This window comes from Eschscholzia californica, unplaced genomic scaffold (assembly GCF_041429995.1).
Source record: "Eschscholzia californica isolate CP2 unplaced genomic scaffold, dmEscCali1.0.p SCAF_5, whole genome shotgun sequence".
Taxonomy (NCBI): Eukaryota; Viridiplantae; Streptophyta; class Magnoliopsida; order Ranunculales; family Papaveraceae; genus Eschscholzia; species Eschscholzia californica.
This window is the reverse complement of record NW_028238472.1, coordinates 32,048,057-32,073,553: the sequence shown is the minus strand read 5'-3', so window position 1 is coordinate 32,073,553 and position 25,497 is coordinate 32,048,057. Positions and strand designations below refer to the sequence as shown.

The 25,497-nt window shown below is 39.0% G+C and overlaps 2 protein-coding genes and 1 long non-coding RNA gene across 3 annotated transcripts; 1 reads left to right on the top strand and 2 right to left on the bottom strand.

The window, feature by feature from the left end:
• The first annotated feature begins 14,335 nt into the window (after window positions 1-14,335).
• Window positions 14,336-16,001, top strand: LOC147538626 (uncharacterized). Its single transcript, XM_086641463.1, has 3 exons — window positions 14,336-14,705; window positions 14,817-15,193; window positions 15,301-16,001. Exons 1-3 carry the CDS (start codon window positions 14,630-14,632, stop codon window positions 15,724-15,726), a joined length of 879 nt encoding a protein of 292 aa, XP_086497589.1. The 5' UTR covers window positions 14,336-14,629; the 3' UTR covers window positions 15,727-16,001.
• Window positions 16,002-17,624: 1,623 nt separating this feature from the next.
• LOC147538624 (5'-methylthioadenosine/S-adenosylhomocysteine nucleosidase-like) lies at window positions 17,625-25,366 on the bottom strand. The gene is made up of 8 exons (XM_086641462.1): window positions 25,152-25,366; window positions 24,957-25,020; window positions 24,619-24,710; window positions 19,798-19,904; window positions 19,189-19,263; window positions 18,638-18,712; window positions 18,347-18,439; window positions 17,625-18,255 (listed from the first exon to the last, which is right to left on the bottom strand). Exons 1-8 carry the CDS (start codon window positions 25,246-25,248, stop codon window positions 18,058-18,060), a joined length of 801 nt encoding a protein of 266 aa, XP_086497588.1. The 5' UTR covers window positions 25,249-25,366; the 3' UTR covers window positions 17,625-18,057.
• LOC147538625 (uncharacterized) lies at window positions 21,332-24,213 on the bottom strand. The gene is made up of 2 exons (XR_015225498.1): window positions 24,128-24,213; window positions 21,332-24,036 (listed from the first exon to the last, which is right to left on the bottom strand). It is a non-coding gene; the product is annotated as an uncharacterized LOC147538625 (long non-coding RNA).
• Window positions 25,367-25,497: the final 131 nt, after the last annotated feature.

Below are 25,497 nucleotides of genomic sequence, written 5' to 3'. Positions count from 1 at the left end.
TCTCTGTTGATGAACCGGAAGGTAGCAAATCCCTCCTTATTGCCAGCTTTCATTAACCGACTGGCTGGTCCCCAAATTTTATGGGAATATATCCCATATATTAATACCAAATTCTCCTTTATTCTCTTCTCCTCTATTATTTTGGAAAAAAAAACTTAAAAGAGAATAGAAATAGAAAGAAAGAGATAACTAAAGATTGGAAGAGATTTTGAAGACATTCTCTAGAAGAAATAAAAGAGAAAGATGAAGAAGGAAGGAAGAAGAGTTGGATGATGACGGCTGGAGATTTCTACAGAGATTGAACGAGAGAAGAAGCTCTCGGTTATTTAGTGAAAGAAAATATATATATATAGAGAGAGAGAGAGGAGGAAAGAAAATTCAAAAACAGAAAGAAATCAAGGAGATTGCTGAATCAAATTTCTTTGTTTATCTTCTCTTTTGAAATGAGAAGATAACCAAAATATTTTTAGAGAGATTCGGCTGCAAGAATAGATTAACAGTGAATGACAGAGGGATTGAGGAAGAACCAGCTGTCTCAATTTTAATGATGTTGTTGCTCTCTTTATATAAAAGGAGGGAGAGAACACAGGGGAAGACAACCTCTCAAGCTCAACTAACAAGAAATTACAGAGAGAGAGGGAGATAGAGAGAGAAACCATCATCATCATTATCTTCATCTTTTCTATTTCTTCTTATATTGTTTCTTTATTTTTGTGAGAGAAATCAAGAAACAGAGATTGATAGAGAGGGATTGAGTGATTGTATAGAGAGAGAAAGAGATAGAGAAATCCAATAAAATCAAAGTTCATTATCTTTTCTTCTTCTTTTGCAACTGTTTTCTGAATTTTTGTGAGAGAAATCAAGAAACAGAGAGTTATAGAGAGAGAAAGGAACATTTTAGAAGGATTTAAAGAGAATTTCCAGAAAGTAGAGAGAGAAAATCAGTTGGAGAAGATGAAAAAATCAGTGGGAAAATCATTTTCCAACAGAGAAATCGATTCCGGGAAGATGAGAAAATCGTTTTCCCTAAGGGTCTGTTTGGTCTGTTCTCCTGGAAAATCGTAAAAACAAAAGGAAAACTCTTCCCTTAGGGTCTGTTTGGCTGCCAGACAGGAAATCAGCAAGAAAAGTTATGATTCTTCTTCCATTCTCTCTTTTACTTTTCGTATTTATTTTAAATCTCGATCATGATTAATTAATAATCTCTCATCTAGGATTTTATGAAGAAACTAATTCTTGATCTTTTAGATATATTCTTGATTGATTAATTCTTTTGATTGAATGATAAAGTTTAATTTGTTTTAATTTGTTAAATCGGTTATCTTTTCACTATTTATACTTTTCGATTTGATGCATCGTGCTTATGTTAAATCATTTGACGGTTCATACTTATTAATTGATAAATAGTAGTTTAGAAATATATTTTTCAAAAGAAGACAAATACCATTTTATGATCTAAAAACCGATTTTATCGAAGACATCTCCCGGAATTAGGATAGTTCATTATCCGAAATTCTGAGTTATAAAAAAGAGAATTAACCATTTTAAGTATTTGTTTCTAAAAGTGATTTTATGTGGTGAAATCCTAAACCCTAGACTTCTCCTCCCCATTTGAGTTCATCTTTTTATTTGTTTTAATATTTTATATATTTTAATTTATTACCAAAACCTCATCAAAACCAAAAACCGAGTTACTTCCAAGTCTTAGAATAGGTTTCACTTAGTCTCTGAGGAACGAACCGGACTTACCGGAATTATTACTTGACGCCCGTATACTTGCGGGTGGTGACCTATTTAGGGTAACCTTTCTAGGCCCATCACTCACTTGAGGACAAGTTTGTTCTTGGGCGGGATTATGATGGCGGCCATCTTATAGTGGGCCTCTCGGCCAGAGTATTAACGAGCCTAACGGCCAAGTCACCATGTTAGTATAGTTTACAGGTTTAAGTATTTAGGGTTTCTATGTTTTAGTATTTCCTACTAAGTTTAGGTTTAGAAGTTTCTATGTTTGAGTATCTTTGATATTTATTATCCTAGTTTGAGTCTATCTAGAAGTGTGTCTAAGTTCCTATGAAAGGAAGTCCAGTATGTCCTTGTTAATCAGATTAGAGAATATTATGAATCGAGTTTATTATTAACCAAGTTTATCGTTTTATCCCTTTTATCGTTATTTCTTCAGCTTTATTTCATTAGTTTAGTTTAATAACAATGGTGGATTACATTACTTTTACGCTTCCGCAACAATCTACATCATAAGTGGGCTTGAAAACGAAGAGCCCGAGCCACATCAATGGTGTGTCGTGTTTTTGTTCTACCTCCCCCATTTTGTTGGGGGTGTGAATACAACTTCTTTGGAGGTGAATGCTATTGTCGTCAAAACATTATCGGACTTCGTAGGAAAGGAACTCAATACCGTTAGCGGAGCGAATTGTTTGTAATTGAGGGAATAACAGAGTTATTTTTCCTGATTGGAGAGTGGATATTTTGGAGCGAAATTAAGTGATAATATAGTTAACATAATTCAAAATAAATTTCTTACTTTCAGATTTAGATTGCATTAAGAATATACAAGTACACCTAGAGAAATTATAAACTACTACAAAAAAAATAGCTACTCGAATGGGAAGCTATCGAAAAAGGGCCCCATAAGTCCGCATGGAATAATTCAAGTGGTTAAGACGTATGAGAAGCACTATTTGAAAAGGTAGATGTGAGTGTGTCAAAATGGGACAAACATCACATGGAATTTTATTCAATGAAGTAGACTTTATACAAGGAAATTTAGCTAAAAGAAATCCAAAACACACTAAAAAATGATGGCCTAATTGCAAATGTCATACATCAAAATTATTCGAACTACTAGAAATTGAAAAAAATAAAATCCTAGATTTCGTGCGAAGAAAAAAAGAGAGGGCGGAGTAAATATTCTTTGCTGCCCCGAAATCGATTATCCAAAGGAGTGAGGATACAAACTTACCTGTCAAGTTGACCAATGGGTCGGAGGTGCCTATAGCGGGGGTAACTGCAGAGGATTTTTATTTTTCAAGCAAGCTGACCATGTAATTTTACATTCTTCCTGGGTCATGTGAGGGTCTGAAATCGCGGGTCAAGAAGTCAGCGGGATTGGGTCGTTGACCGAAATTCAAACTTTCACTCGTTAATATTTTTATGGGCACCAACGACATTGTTGGGCTTTAACCTGTCTGACAAAAAATGAAACAAACGTGGTCGTAAGATATTATGGACACCAGCATGGTGTCGGCTAAAGGGACTCTGGTGGTCAAGTCAATAAGCTTGTGAGAAAAGTAATAAACACATGAATGATATCCCTGGAATGATACCGTCGAAGGGCATGGTCGGAGTATTACGCGACTAGTAGAGTGGCCGGAGCTCGATCTCTACGGGTTAGGCTGACTTGCTTGAAGAGAGGTTATGGCCGTTTATGAGGTATGTCGCTGAGTGATGATGCACCCGAAAAGGTTGCACACCCAAGCGGAGGTATCAAGTAGTAACCGGTAAAACCGGAGTCGATCCAAGGATAAGTTGGTAGTTTGGATAACGAAGGGTCTTATCCCTCGGTTTAGATGTCAAATACTAACTTAGGCTAAAAAGGAAATGAACAAAGATAAATAGGGGTTTTGATCGAATAAGCAATAAGAGAATAAAACAAGTAAACTAATCAAACGATAAAAGTAAACGGGCAAGAGAGATTCGAGAGAAGAGTTCGGAGGAACAAGAGTCGATTCGGGTAACAAATAAGTGAGAGAGGTGTCGAAGTCCGGGAATCCATAATGATAAACCTACGACTATGTGTAGTCCGATTTGATGTGTCGAGGTACAATCGATATTCGACTCCTAAAGTAGATGTCTCTAAGTACTATGTATATCCGGAGATCATACTTAGTCAAACAAACGTCTAAATCGGTTAATCCCGAGTCAACGAAAGTGTCGTCTAGTCGCCTAACTATTTGAAGTGCATGACAAGACACATGAAATTATGACTTAGACTACAATCGATATCGAATACTTCGTTTCGTCTATTAACTATGCGAAGTGCTTGACAAAGCACATGAAAATACGATCAAAACGATAATCGAAATAAATGAACATCAATTTATGATCAAAACATCAAATCATATTAAACATAATAACGAATTCATCACATTTCATCTCATATAATCGATAGACTAAAGTTAGCCAAATATGGTGATTGAATAAGAAATGGAAAGGAAATGGTGAGAGATTCCCCCTTTTTCGATGTGGTTCAAGGCTAAGATCGTCGGAAAATATGAGTCTTTAAGGTGCAGCCGATCTCCTCTTAGCAAATTTCTGGGTTCCCCATAGCATCATCTTTTCCATTTATCACAAACCTCCATTAAAGCTAAACCCTAGCTTTCTCTCTCTACCAATTTCTAACCCAAAATCAAATCAAACCACATGAGAAGCTAGCCAAGGACATGGGGAGTAAAAGCCCTAAGGTTTCCGGCCAAGAAAGTGGCCGGAACACCATGAAAAATCCGACCAAAACCATGAAGATTCCGGCCAAAATAGCTTAGAATCCGGCCAAACACTAGATCCGGGCCAAAGGAAGCTTGCAGCCGCGTCCAAGGGAGTTTCCCGCACTGCAGGTCGCGTCCAAGGGTGCACGTCCCGAGCTACCGTGCTGCTGTCGCTGCTGCTGTGCTGCTGTCGCTGCTGGCCATCGCTGCTGCTGCCGTCCCATATCCGAGCTGCTGTTGCGCGTCCCTGAGTGCTTCCCGAGCAGCCCGAGCTGCTGCCGGCCAAGCTTGGCCGGCCTTGAGCTTGGCCGGCCTTGCTTGGCCGGCACTCCTCCTTCTCCTTCCTCTCATTTTCTCTCTCTCAAGCTCCTCTTAACTCTCTAAACCCTTGAACTTCCAAACTTGAAACCCTAGATCTCCTCTTTCCCTCCTTTCCTTTCAAAACTTGTGTATTGTTAGAATGAAGAAGAAGATGAATAGTGTCTTGACCCTCCCTTTTTACTCAAACCCTAGACTTAGTCAAGCCTTGACTTTGACTCAAACTTGAGTCCATAAAGAGGGTGCCTCCAAAATCTCTTCCTTCTTTCATCTTCTTTGGGCTTGGGTTTTATTCCTTCATATCTAGGCTCTTGGGTTTTAGACTTGGGCTTTAATCTTCACTTGGAAATCAAGGGGGGTGCCTTCATAGAATCTTTGTTTTAAGACCGAATCTCGACTTCTTTCTTCCACAACTTCCCCATCCGAACTCGGAATTGACTTCCGTTTTCATCGTTAGACTCGTCTTTGACTCCTCTTGTCATATGATTTGCTTGAAATCTTTTGCTCTCGTTTTCGACACATGAAATGATAGTGACAATTCGTTCCCTTTATTCCGGTTTACACGCTTAACTCCAAAATAAGTACCTAACATGAAAAACACATAAAATATTATTGATAACACTCGAAAATGACTAATTAGTTTAAGTTAGGCTCTCCAAATGTGACATTTTCGTGTCACATCAAGTGAGGCAACTCCTATGAGGCCTGCCTTGTTAAGGGGTATGTACTGTAAATAAAGTAGGGTATCTGCTGAGGGGTCGACCTTGTATGAAGTCACGTGGGTGATGCTGTAGGAGTCTGACCTCTCTATAAGAGAGATAAATTAGGCAGCCTCTTTGATAAAGTAGACAACCTCCTTGATAAAGTAGTTGTTAGGAGAGAGAATAAATGCTTGCTTCCTAAGGTAAAGTCTTGTATTCTTTGTGGATTGGTGTAAGACCGTAATGGTACTGTGATGAGAGAGAGAGACAGAGAGAGCGGGACTGTATGGGAAATAAAGTAAGTTATAAGTTGATTGCCCGAGAATTAGATGTCTTAGCCGATTACCAGATCCCTCGTATCATTCTTTCCTCCGTTATTTTATAGTGTCTTGAATCGACTATCACCTGGCGGTGAGTTGTCGTCTTTAATGCGGTAAAGCATAGAGTTGTCACCATAAATACGGATATCGTAACCCCTTAACGGGTATATTGTGATACTGTTATTTTGAATGACAATAACGTTTCCTCAACGGATATATGGAGGGAGTTCTATTGAGAAGGTGAGGGCAAACCTCTTTATGTAGGGTTGCACTTTCTGTAGTCCTGGTGCCCGAAGATGAATGGGTCGGGTCCATTTGTCATTTATCTCATGGGCTCGATATTTCCACAGGCCCATTAATCGTGGATTTCTAGGGCCATTCGTGGTGACAGATTTTGGCCCATACACGTCATAGGCGTTGATAGGATTTCTAAAATTTGGTTGGCCCGAGCTCGCCCGAGAACTCTGACGTTCTAGAGAATATGCAGCCCGGAATGCCCTGCCCGAGACCTTAGCTATCCACAGGTACCTGATTCCCACCTCTAGCAGCGGGTATCCATGCAACTTGTAGCACGTGGAATGGAAATGTTCATGTATGTGGCAATGTTGACGAAAGGACTAAGCATGTTTTTCGCGAGCGTGGTCCGACCGATTGGACAGATCATATCGAGTGAAGTTGAGGTTTCATGAGGACAGCCGGCTAAAGCATCTGCCTCGATGCCTATGGAGGTATCATTCGTGATATTTTGTTGGATTTCTTCTTGTTTGACAAGACTACGGATTCAGAGGATCGACGAGAAAGGATCCTTAAGAAGAAGTTGACTCAGAATGGTGGAGAATCGATCATGGAGTCCTTGGAGGAACTCCATGTCTCTTTCTTGATTTGAATGATCGATGAGAGACTTATCGTGTCCGCACATGTATAGTCGACATCATTAAGGACTGAAGTTCACCTTGAAGGGGTTTGAGATGGGTAAAATAGGTTGAGATGTCAGATCCTTTTTTGCTCTAAATGGGAGATAACACGTTTGAGTTAGAGAACCTTAGGGCATTGGTTTGAAAATATCAATCATATAAAACACTTCAAATATTTGTGGCATTGTTAGTGTAGAGAATGAAAGCTCGAATATTTAGAGTAACTAAGTTAATGATCCAGCTTGCCACTAAGTCATTACGTCTTTCTCAACAGTGTAAGTCAGCAGGAGATGATTGTTTCAGAATGCTTCCATCGACAATACCTAGTTTGGCTTTGGCCCTTAAAGCCATTTTCGTACCACTAGACCTGGAGGCATAGTTATCTTTAGTAAGAACTGGTGTGATTAACACCGTATTAGGAGAATCCAAATGATGTACATCGAAAGAGGTGAAGCTTGTGGGTTGAGTGAGAGGTGCAGTATTTTCAGATGTAAGTCACCAGTAGAAGTCATGATGAAGTAGAAATGTCAAGAGAAAAAAAGTAATGAATGACTCTTATACCATGTGAAATATTATCACTCGAATGGTTGATCGAATGAGGGAGAAATCGAGAGAGAGAGAAACCGTGAGCTACAGAGAAGAAATAGTGATAAACAAGAAGATGGTTTTTCTCATTAATTTAATCTAATGATTTTACAAGTATATTGTGAGAGGCAGTTTTCCAATTAAGGCAGTTTCCAAATTGAGGCTTGTGGCGGTTTTTTGGAAATGTTCATAGGCGGTTTAGTTGGTAGGCGGTTTGGTGAATCCTTACCCAAGTTGGATTTCCAATTTGGAAATTGCTAAAAATTGGGACATAGTGTTGGCTTATAATAATTATAAATAGGGCTTTGAGTACCACCACCAACATCAACACAAGCAACAACAACTCTTCTTTAGAGAGCTAGAGAGAGAGCAAGAGTGAGAAAAATTTTTCATAGTTTTTGAGCGGTGTTAAATTTCTCGGTCGTCGAAGATTTAGTATAGAAGGTTAATTACTATACGGTACCATCTTGGGGCGAACTTGCGGGTTGTGTGAGTCGTCTTCATCTATCCTTCAATAAAGATTTCTTGTTCGCCCGAGGACGTAGGCTTTAAAGCCGAACCTCGTTAAATTCTGTTCGCATATTTGATTTTGGCTTAGCTTTTCGATTAATCTTCCTAATCGGATCAATTTCTAGGATAGGTTCGATAGCTTCCGCGACTTTTGGATCTAACAATTGGTACCAGAGCCTTGTTGAGATTGAACGAAGAGAAGATGGGATCGAGAAGTGGTACGGTCAAATCAGGGAAATATGAGATAGAGAAGTTCAATGGGAAAAACGATTTTTCTTATTGGCGGTTGCAGATGAAGAATATGTTAATCTCGCAGAAATTACATAAGACGTTGACGGGAAAGAAACCAGGAGATATGTCAGATGAGGATTGGGATGAGTTAGATCTCGAAGCACGGGCAACCATTATGTTGTGTCTTGAGAGGGACGTGGCGTTCCTAGTAGACGGAGAAGCAACGGCGGCGAGTGTGTGGTTAAAGCTAGAAAGCAGTTTCATGATAAAAACTTTAACGAATCGGGTCTACTTAAAATCCAAATTATTCACATGTAGAATGGAAGAGGGTTCTTCTATTCAGGAATATGTGAATAGGTTTGACAGGATTATCTCAGATTTGAAGGATATTGATGTTAAGGTTGAGGATGAGGACCAAGCCCTCATATTGTTACTTTCATTACCTAAATCCTATGAGAACCTTGTTCAAACTTTGATGCTTGTTGGTGATAGTCTAACCATGGAAGAGACGAGAAATTTGCTATTAGCGGATGACCTTCGTAAGGTTGCTACTAGCAGTATGGCGTCGGGTGGAGTAGACAAGGAACAAGCACAAGGGTTGTTTGTAACGAGGGGGAGGAGTAATGAAAGGGGAAAGGGAAAGGGCGGGAAATCTAGATCCAAATCTAAAGGCTCTTTCAAGAAAACGTGCTTTAGTTGTGGTGAGCTTGGCCACTTTAAAGCGGCTTGTCCAAAGAGAAAGTTGAAGCAAAAGAACGAAGGCTACAAGGAGAAACAAGAGATGCAAGAGGCGGGATATGTGTCAGAAGAGGCGGACGAATGTTTCTCGGTGACAGAGGTGTCTGAGAAGATCTTCGATAAGTGGATGCTTGATTCAGGGGCGTCACACCATATGTGCCCAAATAGGGAGTGGTTTACTACCTATAGGAGTATAGATGGTGGTACAGTTATACTGGGTGATGATAGTATATGTAAAACTGTGGGACTCGGAACAATACGGATCAAGATGCACGATGGAGTGGTGAGAACATTGACGGACGTAAGACACATACCCGATTTGCGGAAAAATCTAATTTCCCTTGGTGTGTTGGAGCGGAACGGCTGTAAGATAATTATAGAGAATGGCTCCATAAAAGTCGTTAAGGGTTCTTTGGTGGTAATGAGAGGTACTCGTTACGGTAATTTATACAAACTTTTGGGGACAACAATTACGGGAGATGTAGCAGTAGGAATCAGTGGAAGGGATCCAACGGCTAGTACGAGGCTTTGGCATATGCGCCTTGGGCATATGTCAGAAAAGGGTCTATCTTTGATGTGCGGGAAAGGCTTGTTGAAGGACATGAAGAAGCCTTGCATGGAGTTTTGTGAGCATTGTGTGTTCGGGAAGGCACACAGGGTGACGTTCTCTACAAGCAAGCACAGGAGCAAAGAGGTGTTAGACTACGTACACACCGATGTCTGGGGACCGGGAAAGTTACCTTCCAAGGGTGGTTCCAGGTATTTTGTTACATTCGTTGATGATCATTCGAGATTTGTCTGGCTTTATTTTCTGAAGCATAAGAATGAGGTATTCAACACATTCCTGGTGTGGAGAGCAATGGTTGAGAACAAAACTGGTCGAAAGCTGAAGACGTTAAGGTCGGATAATGGGACCGAGTACACGGATGGGGCATTCAAGGAGTTTTGTAATCAGGAAGGCATTGTGAGGCACTGGACAGTAGTAAACACACCTCAGCAGAATGGAGTCGCAGAGAGATTGAACCGTACGCTACTTGAGAAGGCTAGATGTATGCGCTCCAATTCGGGATTAGGCGTAGAATGGTGGGCAGAATCTGTTGCTACAGCTTGTTATATTGTGAATAGGTCTCCACATTCTTCTTTAGATGGCGGCATACCTTACGAGGTGTGGTCAGGTGAACATGCAGATTACGGGAGACTTAGGGTTTTCGGTTGTACGTATTACCATGTTAAAGGTAACAAACTTGACAATAGAGCAAAGAAGGCAATTTTCTTAGGATATGCTACAGGAGTCAAGGGTTATCGGCTATGGTGTACGGAAGACAAGAAGTTTGTAATCAGCAGAGATGTGGTGTTTGATGAGTCATCTATTGTAGCTACGGCGAAAGCTACGGTGCCTAGTTGTGGTGATGTTGGGTCTACTAAAGCTCAAGTAGTGGAAGTAGAAGCCGAAGACCAACGGGTTTCTAGGAATCATGATCAGGTGGAGCATCAGGATAATACTCAAGATGAGGAAATTGATGAACCCGATCATGAGGAGGTTCAAGGGGAAGGTACACAAGTTTTACAACAACAACAACAGGATGTTTCGGTACACACTAGGCCGAAACGGTTATATAAGCCGGTACAGAGGTTAGGGTCAGACAAACCTCTTAGGCATTACGGGCAGGCAAATGTGGTTGAGTATGCACTCTCGGTGGAAGACGACGAGCCGGTCACCTTCAAACAAGCTATTACCGCGGCGGAAAGAGAGAGTTGGTTGGTTGCTATGCAAGAAGAGATGGAGTCTCTTCACAAGAACAAGACATGGGAGGTTGTCCCATTGCCCGAAGGTAAGTCTGTTATTGGTTGTAAATGGGTGTACAAGAAGAAAGAGGATTCTTCCGAAATCAAGGGTACAAGGTATAAGGCAAGACTAGTGGCCAAGGGTTATGCACAGAAAGAAGGGGTCGACTACAATGAGATTTTCTCACCGGTCGTGAAACATACTTCTATTCGGGTGCTATTGAGTATTGTTGCTCACAGTGATCTTGAGCTGGAACAACTCGATGTTAAAACCGCCTTCTTGCACGGTGATTTGGAAGAAGAAATTTATATGGCTCAACCTGAGGGATACAAGGTTGAGGGTAAAGAAAATCAAGTATGTCGTTTGAGGAAGTCTCTTTACGGATTGAAACAATCCCCTCGCCAATGGTACAAACGATTTGATTTTTTCATGCTAAAGCATGGTTTTCGCAGAAGTGACTATGATTGTTGTGTATACATCAAGAAGCTTCGCGAAGGTGAGTTTATTTATCTCCTTTTGTATGTGGATGACATGCTTATTGCTTCTAGAAGCATGGTGGAGATAAATAAGTTGAAATCTCAACTCAGTCAAGAGTTTGAGATGAAAGACATGGGCGCTGCAAAGAAAATACTGGGAATGGAGATTAAGAGAGAGCGGTCAAGTAAGAAACTGTACTTGAATCAGAAAGGTTACATCGAACGAGTAGTTTCTCGATTCGGGATGCAGAATGCGAAGGCGGTGTCAACACCTTTGGCACCACACTTCAGGCTCTCGGGAAAACAATCTCCCACTACTACGGTGGAGAAGGATCGTATGGATCGTGTACCGTATGCTAGTGCAGTTGGCAGTTTGATGTACGCTATGGTGTGTACTCGTCCAGATATTTCACAGGCGGTCAGTGTGGTTAGCAGGTTTATGGCAAACCCGGGGAAGACACATTGGGAAGCTGTGAAATGGGTCTTGAGGTATTTGAAGGGTACCGTTGATACGGGTTTGTGCTTTGGTGGAGACACATGTCAGGTAAGCGGTTATGTTGACTCGGATTATGCTAGCGATCTAGATAGAAGACGATCTACTACTGGTTATGTATTTAAGGTACATGGTGCTCCAGTTAGTTGGCGATCGATGTTACAATCTACAGTTGCGTTATCTACTACGGAGGCCGAGTATATGGCTATGGCCGAGGGTGTGAAGGAAGCATTGTGGTTGTGGGGTCTTCTGGATGATCTAGGGATTAAGCAGGAGTGCGTAGATGTATGGTGTGATAGTCAAAGTGCGATCCACTTGGCGAAGAATCAGGTTCATCATGCTCGCACTAAGCATATCGATGTCAGGTATCACTTTGTACGAGATGTCATAGAGGAAGGTGATGTTTCTCTTATGAAGGTACACACAGATGAGAATCCCGCGGACATGTTGACTAAAGTGGTGACGTGTAGCAAGTTTCAGCATTGCCTGAAATTGCTACAAATCGGCTCGTGTTAAGTTGCCCGAAAGGGCGTAATGGCAACAAGGTAATCTTTATGTGAAGGGTTGGTAGAACTACGGTAGGCTTGATCCTGTAAAAGGGTACGTAGGCAGCCATGGTCATATGGTGCAGTCGGATGAAGTTACAAGAAGCAGATATATCTTACAAGGAGTATCCTGGTGTTCGTCCAAAATTTGAAGTATATCAAATTGTGTACGAGGTGGAGAATTGTGAGAGGCAGTTTTCCAATTAAGGCAGTTTCCAAATTGAGGCTTGTGGCGGTTTTTTGGAAATGTTCATAGGCGGTTTAGTTGGTAGGCGGTTTGGTGAATCCTTACCCAAGTTGGATTTCCAATTTGGAAATTGCTAAAAATTGGGACATAGTGTTGGCTTATAATAATTATAAATAGGGCTTTGAGTACCACCACCAACATCAACACAAGCAACAACAACTCTTCTTTAGAGAGCTAGAGAGAGAGCAAGAGTGAGAGAAATTTTTCATAGTTTTTGAGCGGTGTTAAATTTCTCGGTCGTCGAAGATTTAGTATAGAAGGTTAATTACTATACGGTACCATCTTGGGACGAACTTGCGGGTTGTGTGAGTCGTCTTCATCTATCCTTCAATAAAGATTTCTTGTTCGCCCGAGGACGTAGGCTTTAAAGCCGAACCTCGTTAAATTCTGTTCGCATATTTGATTTTGGCTTAGCTTTTCGATTAATCTTCCTAATCGGATCAATTTCTAGGATAGGTTCGATAGCTTCCGCGACTTTTAGTTATAACATATATAATGACAACTTTAGGTAAATCTATACATAACCAATATTATGATATACAAGGATTAAGACTAATCTAAAGCTAATTCTATGGTTATCCTAAGGTTATAGCCGAGTGAGTCGGGTTTCCATATGGATCGGGTGGTCGATCCATAGAGTCCTAATACTCTCTTTTAATTTAACACAGTAGTCCCTAGATAAGCTTTTTGTCGTCTTTTTTGTATAATGACCTCTATTTAAAGAATTGGTATTTATTGAGCCAATATTTGGTTAGATCTGAGTATTATTGACCCAAGTGGTACGTGTCAGCTTCAGCAGCACATACAAAGAATGAACCTTTGATAAAGCTAGCAGAGATGTAAATCCGATTAAGTTTTGGCACCTAAACCCTACTCTAACAAAGAGATAGTAAGGAGGTCGACACGAGTCTCCTCGACACTTTACACTACGCTACATCATAGAGGCAAGTAGAAAGGTGGATTGGAGTAAGCCATTGTGAAAACTTTGTGAAATGCTTAGTTTACTCACAAAGTGAAAGTTACCTAATCAGGTGACATTTTGTGAACCATATAGATTCCAAACATTGAGTTCCAGTGTAAAAAAGTGAATAATGATATGTGGGTTAGATTGTCACGTCATTGTGCAACTTACATATCACAAGGAGTTAGCATTTTCTTGAACGAAATAACCTGACATAGTATTATACTTATGTCAAAATAAGTCGGAATCCATTCAGACATACCTGTTTTGACCAAGGTTCGTTATTTTCCTATTAGCTCCTAAGAGCATATCCAATGCAAGACTCAAGAAATACTCTAAAAGTCCTAATGTTAAGTGTGAAAATGGACCTCTAAATGATTTATTTCCTATTTGGATATTTTGAGATACTCTATTGGGAAATTTTTCTCAAATGAAACACTCAAGAGAAACTCTAAGAACCTATATTTTGGTATAAAATTAATTAATTTGCTTATGTGACACTTAGAGATCCTCAAGAGAACACTCTTAAGGATCTCTAAAATAAATCTTGACACAACATTTTAAAGTTCATGTTGAGTTTTGCATTGGAAATGAATTTTAAAGAAAAGCTCTAAAAAAAATCCTATATGACATTGTAAGATTTAGAGTTTGAGTGTTGCATTGGAGTTGCTCTTAGACGGAGGTCTTCAGATGTTATGGCACCATTGTTCAGAACTGTAAACTAAAGAATAAACTTTTTTAGGTATTCAAATCTATAATAGTTTAAAGACCGACTTTAAATTTCAACTTCCATTATTCTTGTTTTAGGTACACTTTTTTTGTCATCTTTGATTTGATTAATTGAGTTCGGTCTGACCGAACAATCGAATTCAGTCAAATCAAACGAATTGAGCCGAATGAAGTCGGTTGACAATTTGATTGGTTTGGTTAGCCAAGTAGCTCCCTAAATATTCTATCGAAATTTGGGTCTTCAAGGGACAAATTTTCCTATTATTTTTGTTGAATACAAAAGTCAACCATGGAGGTAATGATTTGGATATTTGACGATAGAAATAGAAATTGTATGAATGTAAAATCCATGAAATCATGGTGATTTCCTACATAGATTTCCTACATACGCTAATTGGCTAGTTTTTAAATTGTGATTTGAGCAGCGATTTCCAACGGTAATATTACCGTTGCAACCCATTCTCTATTTAAACCCAAAGTACTTCCTCTCAACAGAACATCATCTTCTATCAATCGCTCAGCACAATCCAAACCCTAATAGTTTTCTAGCAATCTTCTCCAATCAAGATCAGATCAATGGAAACTCCATCATCTCTCAGAAGGCTCACAAGATCTCAAACCAAAGCTTCTGTTAACAGTATTCCAATCTCTAGTAAGTAATCTCCCTTTTCTCTCTTGGTTTCTTACCCAGATTTGATTTTGATTGAATTTTTCATTTAAAAACGATCTTGATCTTGATTTATTGTCAATAATATTGTTTCAGAGAAGAATGATGAATCTGGGGAAGTTCTTTCTCGACAAAAGAACGCAAAATCTGACAGATCTGCACTTCTTGATATCACTAATGATTCACCAATCGTTGGGCTCGCATTGGGAAATCTTGAAACCCCTTCATCGCATTTCAAGAAACTGGAACAATCAAAGAGGACGCCTGGATCTGGAGAAGCTTTGCTTCGTTATCAGGTTAAGACTCTGTTACAGAAAGTTGAAGAAGAATCTGAACTCTCAAAATCTCGATCTGGGATTTTAGCTCCAGCCCTAGAGAACACACCCCATGTTCTGAATCTCTCTGTTAATGGAGTTGGTGATGGTTTCATCTCTGAAACTCAATCAGAGGTTGAAGAATCCAAGACTCAAAAGGTGAGCTTTTTTATTTTTTTTTTGAGTACGAGGTGTTTGATTTATTTCCTCAGTGGGATTTTTATTTTCCTGTTTACTTACTGTTCGTATAATTTCTTTGTATGCAGATAAGCACTCCTGAATCTCAAAAGAGTGTTATTGCTCGTTTACTTTTTGATTCATCTGAGAAATCAAAATTCTCTGATTCTTCATCCTCCTCCGGCTCATCTATTTGGTCTATTCAAGTTAATTCACGCACCAAAACCGAAGACGAAGAAGAAGAGATTGACGAAGTTGAAGAAGAAGATTATGAGGAAGAAGGAGAAGAATATGAAGGTGGAGGAGAAGAGGATGGGGTATTGAATGAACTGTGTGAAGGATTGAGCAAGATTTATGTACAAGAGAAGAAAATACCTGAATTTGCAGGTAAACACACTCGATTTATCTACAACAGTGAAGATGAAATCGAAGGTGAACAAGAGATTCTTCACTTGAAAGGAGTTCCAACACCACAGGGGAAGCACCTGCGTTTTTCCGATGAAGAAGAAGCTTAGTATCATCCTATTAATGAATCTATAAAGGAGATGATAGAAGTTGTGGGGCGAGTGTCTTCCTTGGACACCATTTTTTTGATGTTATTTCTTGATCTTTTTGGGTATTCATCAAAATGTTATTGTTAGGGTTTTAATGTTGGTTTTAGATATTGGGGGTTTAGGGATCAATCTTCAGTTTGATTCAAAGTTAGGTTTTGGGCTTCAATTGTTGTTTTACTTACTTTCTAAGACTTGATACAAAATTTAGTGATAAATGAAGTCTATTTTTTGTTTCATTCAGTGTGGCTTGATTTTGTTTGATTAAATTTCCCTTGATTTTGTTTGATTAAATTTCCCTTGATTTTGTTTGTTCAGATGTCGCTTAATTTCTTTTGGTTAAATGTCACTTGATAAGATGGATTGCTAGACCAAAACATCTAGCTGTGGTCCTTGTTGCAGAAACCAGCAGCTTCCATCAACTTAGAACAGAATTCCGACTGTCATGATAATAGTTTCCCTCTATGCTGCACTGTCATCGGACAAGTTCAAGAACCCTGGAAGTTGGTTGGGGCTTCTCACTTGATGTATAGTCCGTCGTTCTCCGATATTAATACGCATTGGACACTTCGGAGGGTCGGGTCATTTAGGGGTGAAATGGGGTCCCTCTCTGCCCTGACCTCCCAAAGGCACTGAGCCCATATCTCCGATATTAATACGCATTGGACACTTCGGAGGGTCGGGTCATTTAGGGGTGAAATGGGGTCCCTCTCTGCCCTGACCTCCCAAAGGCACTGAGCCCATATCGACAAACAACTTTTGCGCATTATGAGCTGCGACAATAATGCCCCCTTGCCAATAGACAATGATGACATTAGATATTTAGACTTTCTTCTCCTAATTCTGTCTAGCCTCGGCCAGTTCCTCAACTTTTGGGTGGTGTTGCTGAAAATGTTAAATTGTATTTACTCCCAACGGGAGGGAATCTGAGGTCGATGAGAAAAAGTTTGTAACCAGAACTACCTCAAAGGGTTCAACACTAAATGACCCACACTCAGAAGCATCTGACGCTGCCACGCTTGCCTTTCCATCTCTCATATATCAAACTTCTCTCTGCTGACGTCTCAAGCCTTAGATCCATTATAGACTGCCGCGGAGTTAGAACTTCGCCGTAAAGTGTCTATGCGACACTTAGTTATGGCTAATCCACCCCGTTACTTTCTCTTTGTTTTCATCCTACAAGTCAGCCAAAAATGAACCCAACTGAATTACCTCTAATAAGCCAGTCATGTTGGAAAAGCCTATCTCCACAATCTGGAATGGATTGACCTAGTTCCACCTCAGCAAAAACCAAAGGCAAACTCTTAACTTAGTCCAAGCTAAAGCTAATTCAATTTTCTCATCGAAGCAAAAGCAACAGCAGCAAATGTGAGTAGCTCAGCTGAAGTCCCTAGGGTGAACTTAGGAATTTGTGTTTTTTTTCTATCAGCATATACCCGGCCACTTGACCAAACTTCTCTTGAATCCCAACATTATTTGCTCAGTTGCATCTCTTCATTGAGTTTCATGTCCAGTCCTAGGAGTGGACCTTCCAAGGTTCAACCAGGAATGCAACTCCACTGTTTTATTTTCAAGACTCTTAGCTTACTATTGTTTCATAAAGTTTACCTGCTAGCCAAGGTTTTCGGAAAACGAAAAGGTAAGGTGGTGTCATTGTCTTATTTTCTGAATCTAATTCATGCGAGTCGTACAAATCTTATTCCTCTTAATCAAATTGACAAAAGTGAACCCAAATCGGGCCATTTATACGAGTCATACAAAAACAATCAATCTGAAGTCTTGACTGGAGTCAACATACATGACTTAGAGAGAAAAAATAAAAAACGAAAAAGAAAATACCAAAGTGATGCATATGCATAGTTGATGAGAAAATATGCATTAACAAAAACTAAGTTAATAAGAATCACAGCACATCTATCTCAAATTTCCTTCAAGATGAAAATCACAAATCTTAATTTGCAAACACTAAATACACCGTACATGAAATCAACAAACTCACCAGCCCCTATCAATCTCTAACAACTCCATTTAAAATCCTCCTCTTAAATGTGAGGCTTCCCGTTTTAAATGATAATGACAATAGATATAACCAATGTGGTATTAAGTACAACCAAATCACAGCAAAGTTTCAGTCATGATTGTCTCTCTCGTATTTAACTGGAATCCTTGCATTTCGTTTATGAGTCACATGATGGCGAAAGAATATCGTGTTCGGACAAAACTAATTAGAGGGGATGATATTAAATAGCTTTCATGAACAAGAACCAAGATGAAGATGATGATGCAAATACCACCTTAGAGTTCAGAAATGCACTTTCCACTAATAAAATCCACAACTTGGGTTACAGCTAGCTCGAGTGCAGCAGCAACAGCTACTAAATTCTGAAAGAATTCCTCGGCAGTTGGTTTATCACCATCAACAATATCAGTAACAGCTTTAACGAATATTGCAGGAACTGATAAGAGATCTGCTACATACGCCACAGCTGCTCCCTGGAGGGAAAATACCGTTACGTTACGTAATATGTATAGACATTTACGAGGACATAAAAGGGATCACATGAAAAACAATTAAGAACCTTACCTCCATATCTTTAACTGTAGCATCATTTTCGGTAATTGATGCTTCATCATGTGGTGACATATCCAGAGAATCACCAGTGGACAATTTGCCAACCTGAGATATGAGAGCATTTTAGTAGAGTTGGTAGAGGAAAAACAAGCATGTCGTGTCATAGCTAAGGAAAAAGCAGGGAAAATCTGAAATATCTTGTCGGGTTGTATTCCCTTTACTTTTCGAAGATTACGGATCTTGAAGGATAGTAAGAGAACCACCAAAAGTTGGTCATGCTCTATATTCCTTTACCATAATTACCTTCAGGTTTAGCTGCTTTAACATGTTCGGAGTTGAAAAGGTGGTCCTTGCACCAACTCCGTATAGATCGAAAACCTGCACAAGAAATTGGAAGCAAACAAGTAATGAAAATAGAACAATCCAATACCTTAAGTGAATTTAGGTGATCTAATACACAGGTGAATCTCCTCTAAAATCCAAGAGGCAAGATTCGATTCCTTAAGGCGTGGTTTACCTTGTGCAATAATCTCATCTGACTTATAGGTCCAAATAAAAGTTTAGATAGTTTGTTTCATGGCCCGTTTATGCTTTGTGGTTCTTTCGAATGACCCACCTAAGGTTTCAATTTTTCTTAGGGATTTTAGGTCAATTTAATGGCAGTTATATACATATTCCATCCTTACGATGTATCAGTGCCATATGATGTAAAGTATCCTTCCAAAAGAAAGAAACGTAACAAATTAAAACATGAATACCAAAACTGGATACTGCGTCATGCTTCAGTGATACGAAATTCATTTCTACCATTTTAAGAAGAAATAAAATACATAACGAGGAAAAAGAACCCTTACAGGTATGGGTATCCTCCTATCATGAAAAGCAACGTCAGATGCTATGAATACATCTCCAATGTTTGCTTCTTTTGCCTGAAAAGATTCAAGAGACAATTAGTTGATATGTCAAAAGAGCTATACGCATATTTCATATCACTGGGAATCAAACACACTGAAGACTAGAGCTTCAGAAAACCATATCAAGCAGAAATATCGGAATATGCACAACAGAAAGAGAGAAAGGCCATTGACCTATATGTTTTTTTCATTCACAATAACCTTTAATTTAATGGCATTATAAAGGCGCGTAAAATGTTTTGGTCTCAAGAACGGACAAATTGGAAAAACAGAAAAGGTGGATTTTTAAGAAACTGCTGTACAGAGTAGACACCAGAGACAAACCTGTCATCATTTACGTAAATGATCCAACTAAAATTGGGAGTCGGGAATTCGTCGAGTTTAAAGGAGATGAATGTAGAGTTAGATTATAAGTGGACAAGGATGCCAAATAAAGGAATTGTATAAAGAGCCGCCAGCTTGATCAATGTCGAAAAACTCAAAAGCAGACCCAAGTTTTACGAACAAAGGCAACATTGGTAAGTTGGGTAGTTTAACACAAAAATATACCTTAAAGCCACCAGCAGTGCCTGCATTTATGATAAGGTCTGGCTGGAATGCTTGGATAGAAGCATATGTTACAAGAGATGCAGAAACCGTGCCTATACTATCAACCCCTGGAAGAAAGGTACCAAAAGACTTCAATCAGTTAGAAAATGTCTGAAGTTCAGACTCATTTATATCAAGCAACAGTACGAAGTATAAATCGAGTACTATAAAAAGAATAGATGACAAAAAAGATAGGTAAGGTCTCTTAGATTACTAATTAGGTCATTTGAAGTACAAATGAATCCCCTCAGGCAAAAAGTACAATCATATACAAACAGTTTAATGTTTTTTTCATCACGCTATTTTTCTTCACACACAACGCTTCAGTGAATCTCTAGGTGCTGCAACTGTCTCAGTATTTACAAATGTGAAAAGTCCAAATATTTAAATGCTTTAACTTATATTTTCAGAAACTAGAAAACTTTATATTAACCTTTTTTTTGTCGTATGGTTTGCATTACTTTTTAGGTCCACTCCCAATTTCAGAGACTGTTTACTATTATGTGCTCTTATTTTTATTTTGAACAAAAAATTCGACCTTTGCGTTCTAATGTGGAGAAACACACACGCTACTACTCAAACAAAGTGTGCTTCACACATGCCCCTATTAATCACCAACAAACACATGATGAATTGTAAATGTGCACATTGAGAATATTCACACCCAGCCTTAGGGTCAGAAGTATTGATTGAGTGCACTTGAAAGTTCGTAGCTCTGACAAGTAGTCACCAGTCTTGGAACAAGAATGAGGAGGTGGTCAATCATTTGTTTCTACATTGTGAGGTCACTTGGTAATTTTGGAGTTCTTGTTTGCTAATGCTTCCAATGTCACATACAACTTGCGGAGAAGGGTGAGGAATCTCATTTGGTTATGGGGAGGGAGCTCTTCCAGTACTGAAGCAATAGAACAAGCCGTGTTTTTTAATCCCTCGTGCAGTTGTATGGTGGAAGGGTATATGGAAGGCCAAAAGTCGCACTGTTTCTAAAGAAGAAAGCATCCATTAAAAAAATCTTAAATTGATATCCTTTCTCTTTAGTTTTTATTTTAACTTAGCATTTTTATCTCGTTTTTAGTAACTTTACTTTAAATTAGAAAGCTATTTTTGCAACATAGTAAAGATAATGTAAATTGGGATTGTCTTTCCAACATTGTAATTGCCATTATGTATTCAAACATAATTCTTGTTTTTCTTAAAAAATCAAGTAGGTGTCATTTGGCAACCTTTGCTTGTAGTAGAAATGTTTTTCTTTTTTAAAAGTAAAAAAGTCAGATGAAGTTAGTTTGACAAAACACCTGCTTACAAATCAAAACGTTGGTTTGTGTTTCCTGTTACAAGTATGAGTTTGGCAAGAATCCAAGAACTATTGAAACTTTTCAAGAACTTCAATCACAACTCTAACGGTAGACACTGTGTAAGTGTGCAATCATGAAAATGACCTTAACAAGTCTCCAACTCTAAAGATTGAGAAGGGTGAACTTTAGAGACAGAAGGATGAATTTCCAATAATTTCCTTTCTTTTTTGAATTAATATTAAAAAGGAAGAAAAAAGGGATATACAAATGAAAAGAATAAAAAGGAGGCAGACATCTAACAACAACCTAATGTTACATCATGATAGCCTCCTAGTTGGACAGAAAGCCCAAAAAAGAAAAATTGAGGCCAAAATGACTTCCATTTCCAATGGATATGTATAGCTGACACATCCTCCGCTGCCACTACACTGTGGGGATTAAACACGTCGATTAATTTATCGTTACTATCTTCCCGAAATACCCACAAGATCTCTAATGGGATCATGAACCAAATCTCTCTTCTTGACTACTTGACCTTGAGTTTCTTCCCTTAAGCTATAACCTAGTGTATTTGCTTCGAAAAGCATCATTGGTTGCCCGACATACACGCAAATTGACTTTTCTTCTCACTGAGACATTGGTTCGTTCCCTCGACCTTACCCTTGAGAAAAGCCGGATATCCAAGACCACGAACCTTCCAGCTCAGGGGGTTTAACGACATGGAGACTCATCTCCCCTGAGATCTGGAACAGACTTCGAGCCTTTTTTCTTCTTCACTGGTTCCAATTCTCCATTCTAACAATTTCAATTCACGAAGAACCTTAGGAGTTTTTTTTTCTTTACCACAGAAGATGAACCAGTCCTTTCCTTCTGGAGTGCTATTGCAACTCCGATTTTGGTCGCCTCTTTCCCATCTAACACTTCAATGCTATCTCCTGGAGTTGCTCTCCTATACATGGGATTACCATAGCTAGAGGTTGAACTAAGAGAGGTTCCTCTTCCTTTTTATCTTGCTCAGCTTTCTTTCCATCTGTGGTTACACGAAATTGTATCCCTCCTGCACCTCTGTTTTCCTTAGAAGGGATATCACCTGCTAATGCCTTACCTTTTGATGGGTCACGATCGAGTACATCTCCAACAGCTCCTGATGTGTTTGACGTCCCTACTGTTCCAGCCTTACCTAGTTCCTGACTAAGGTTTGACTTTTCAGCCAATGGTCTATTACCGGAATTAATGTTCTTCTCCGGTGAAGCTGTCTTCCTTCCCTGGTTTTCCAGCGACGATAATACCTGAACGTCATACCTTTTTTCGGCTATAACCTCCGTTTTGATCCAAATATTATCGCTTTCTCCATCAACTATCATCATCTTCCTTTCCGCGATCGAGCCCTGGGGTTTTACTTCTACTTGCACTGAAGCATTCCTTAGGTTTAGAAGTCTGGATGTTTCATAGCTGATTTCCACAATTTCCCCCAAGGCTTCCACTAAGCTAGAAAAGATTTTTTTTTATTCCATAGATGGAAAGGGATTCCAAACAGCTTAACCTCCATGAGTAAGGGTGTGATTATGACTGAGTTGCAGTTAGTGTCCATTTCTTGATGAACACTTTTCATTCTGTATTCTCCTCCAGATATTCCAGAGCTTGGAGGGTCTTTGTCGATTCCTTAGTCTTAACCAAAGCTACTCCCCACTTGATAGTAGAACTGCTACGTCTTCCGATCCTATGATCCTTTTGACTGTTTGTGCTACCCCATTCCAGTGATCTGTTGGAGTCTCCATAACCAAAATGACTGCTTCTTTCCAGTCCATGTTATACATATCTGCATTAGCCATGTTAGGGTTTGAAGAGGACGCCCAAATGGTTTGAAGGTAGATTTGTGTTGAGATGGTGGTTAGGGGATACCCCAAATACTATCTTTGTGATGATACCTGTATCTTCCCCATGCTTGAGCTTGTGTTCTTTTCTCCTCTTCCCTAGGTGGTTTATACACTTTTTGGGATAAAAAGGTCTTATCACCTCTTTTGTCAACTGCTTTTACTTTTCTTAGAATAGATAGGTTTTTAGACCACTCTAAAGCTTTAGGTTTATCCGGTGGTGTAACTCTGCCGATGATGATGTCTACCAAAGTTTCAGCCACTTTTACCCATCCTTCAGCTTTCCTTCCACTAGGTATGCAAATGGATTTCTTACTATTGTCGCCATTTCCCAATTTATGTGCCCTAATATACTCTCCTCTATCATTTATCATGGTTCCCCACAACCACAAGTTTGTGCCATCTCTGTATCTACTCATCTTTCTTGCTTCTCGATTGTTATTCCGATCTGTTGCTAGTGCTTTCAGAAACTTGCTTAAATGTGATAATCCTTCCTGCGGCAGATTAATAACCCATTCCCTGTAAAACCCAGTCTCGGAGATGAAGTATCTTCCTCCTCTCAGTTTTCCTACACTCAGGGATTTCCTATATGCATTTCTAACATCTTCAGCAGGTAAATCTTTTACACCATTAAAAATCTCAAAATAATGCTTTTGCTTCATTGTTAATCAACAATGAAAATCTTTTCCGTTGTCTGCGAAGAAGACGATGATCCACTAAGAGGAACCATATGTTAGAGAGATGGATTGCTCGTTGCCAGTAGGAGGATATGTCAACATTTTGTGTTGCATTAAAAACACTAGTTTTACCACATTTTCTCTCCAAAATAAATAACAAGTCATCAACAGAAAGGCTTGAATCAAGTTGATGTGATCTCATGATAAATTCAAGGGCATGATTATAATTTCCAATTTCTAATTCTTCCTTCCCAATTACCAAACATTTCAAAGATACATATTTGTTTCCGTCCGTGGATAGTAAATTCTTAAGCAATAACAAACAACTAGATAAATTTCAAGACCCTAGCAAGACTAGAAACAAAGTAGAAATTAGAATCTGAATTAGACAATGTCTTCTACAACGAATCGGTGATTCTGTTTTAAATATTGAAGAATTTCTTACTGTATCTCTTGGAAATCGGAATTCCCCCTAAAATGTTGACCACTTTCTCCCTTGAATATGTGAAATTATTTGTTCCCACAGTAAAACTGACTTCATTTTGAAGCCAAAAGTTAAACATTTTTGCGTTACCAAGCTAACTTTTCTACTTTTCCTCTTAAATAAGTCAATAAGTCACTTCCTGTTGTGTTGTCAAACGACACAGTAGTCACCATTCTTGCATCAAGAAAATACAAGGATTTTGTACACTAAGGTCTAACCGCACACCTAGTAATAGTTATATCCTAGAGAATATACTTGCATGGTTCATGAAGTTGTAGTCTAACCCTTCATTTCGATGCATCCTCAAACATCAAATGCAGAAAAAACTTGTTTCACATAACCTTTTGTTTCTTTCAATTAATCTAAGTACTGGACTCAAGCAAGTGTGAAACGTAATACCACTCCATTCTTCGAATGAACTTCAAGAAAAGTAAATCAAGAAAATACATTACCCGAGTTTGGATCTTTTCCTGGCCAGATTATATTAATGTTCAAATCTCTGTAAATCCCATGGTACCTAACCCAAGGTACACCTTTAGGAAAGCTGAAAGAATGAACGATAATTAATAAAGTTGAATCAATACAAAAGTAATGGTCGACTAATTTAAGTAAACAATGCCAATCATTTTAATCATCCCTATACTTTATTTGCTTAATGCCCTTAATATGATAAGATTGTATAAGTAAGGGATACCTCTGATTTAAAACCCTAGTTTTCATCTAGTAAGTACATAATTAAGACAAAACGGATTAGAAAACAAGATAACCAATATCAAACAGAAAAACTTACGCAGGATGAAGGTCCTCTGAGAGATTGAACTTGTTTACAAGAGGAAGTGCTTCAGTCTGCATAGCTGGTATTAAAACCAAATTGGAATAGAAGATCTCGTGAAGAATTCACCATTATAAGATCTTAAACAGGATTCATGGAAGATAGAGAGACCGAAAACCCTAGAAAATGAAAATGAGGAAGAAGAAGAAGTACCTATGATAATGACGATAGTTAGTATAGGTCTTTTTTCTGCTTCTGCTACCATAGACTCCTCTGCAACTTCAATATCGTCGTGGTGAGGAGGAGCCATGTCTTTCTCTCTCTAGCCTCTTCCGTTTCTCTCTCTAATTGCTTTTGTATGATTGCTTTGGCGCCCCAATTACACAAAAAGGGCCCTTAAATTTTTAGAGAGAAAGTCTTCATGATAGGCTGATACATGTGCACTCGTCTCTAATAAGACAAGAAGTAATTGTTTTTCTAGGTCGGTGTTTGGGGAAATAAGAAAGAAGTAATTTCTAGAAAGGCCAAAATAATATTGAGAAGAGTTATTTCCTTAATG

What these genes read in the sequence shown, in the direction of transcription:
- LOC147538626 (XM_086641463.1), top strand. Translation starts at nt 14,630, where the DNA reads ATGGAAACTCCATCATCTCTCAGAAGGCTCACAAGATCTCAAACCAAA. An exon ending in TAACAGTATTCCAATCTCTA is followed by an intron (nt 14,706 to 14,816) that starts GTAAGTAATCTC and finishes ATATTGTTTCAG; the next exon opens with AGAAGAATGATGAATCTGGG. An exon ending in AAGAATCCAAGACTCAAAAG is followed by an intron (nt 15,194 to 15,300) that starts GTGAGCTTTTTT and finishes CTTTGTATGCAG; the next exon opens with ATAAGCACTCCTGAATCTCA.
- LOC147538624 (XM_086641462.1), bottom strand. Translation starts at nt 25,248, where the DNA reads ATGGCTCCTCCTCACCACGACGATATTGAAGTTGCAGAGGAGTCTATG. An exon ending in GCACTGCTGGTGGCTTTAAG is followed by an intron (nt 19,264 to 19,797) that starts GTATATTTTTGT and finishes GAATCTTTTCAG; the next exon opens with GCAAAAGAAGCAAACATTGG. An exon ending in ATAGGAGGATACCCATACCT is followed by an intron (nt 18,713 to 19,188) that starts GTAAGGGTTCTT and finishes TTTCTTGTGCAG; the next exon opens with GTTTTCGATCTATACGGAGT.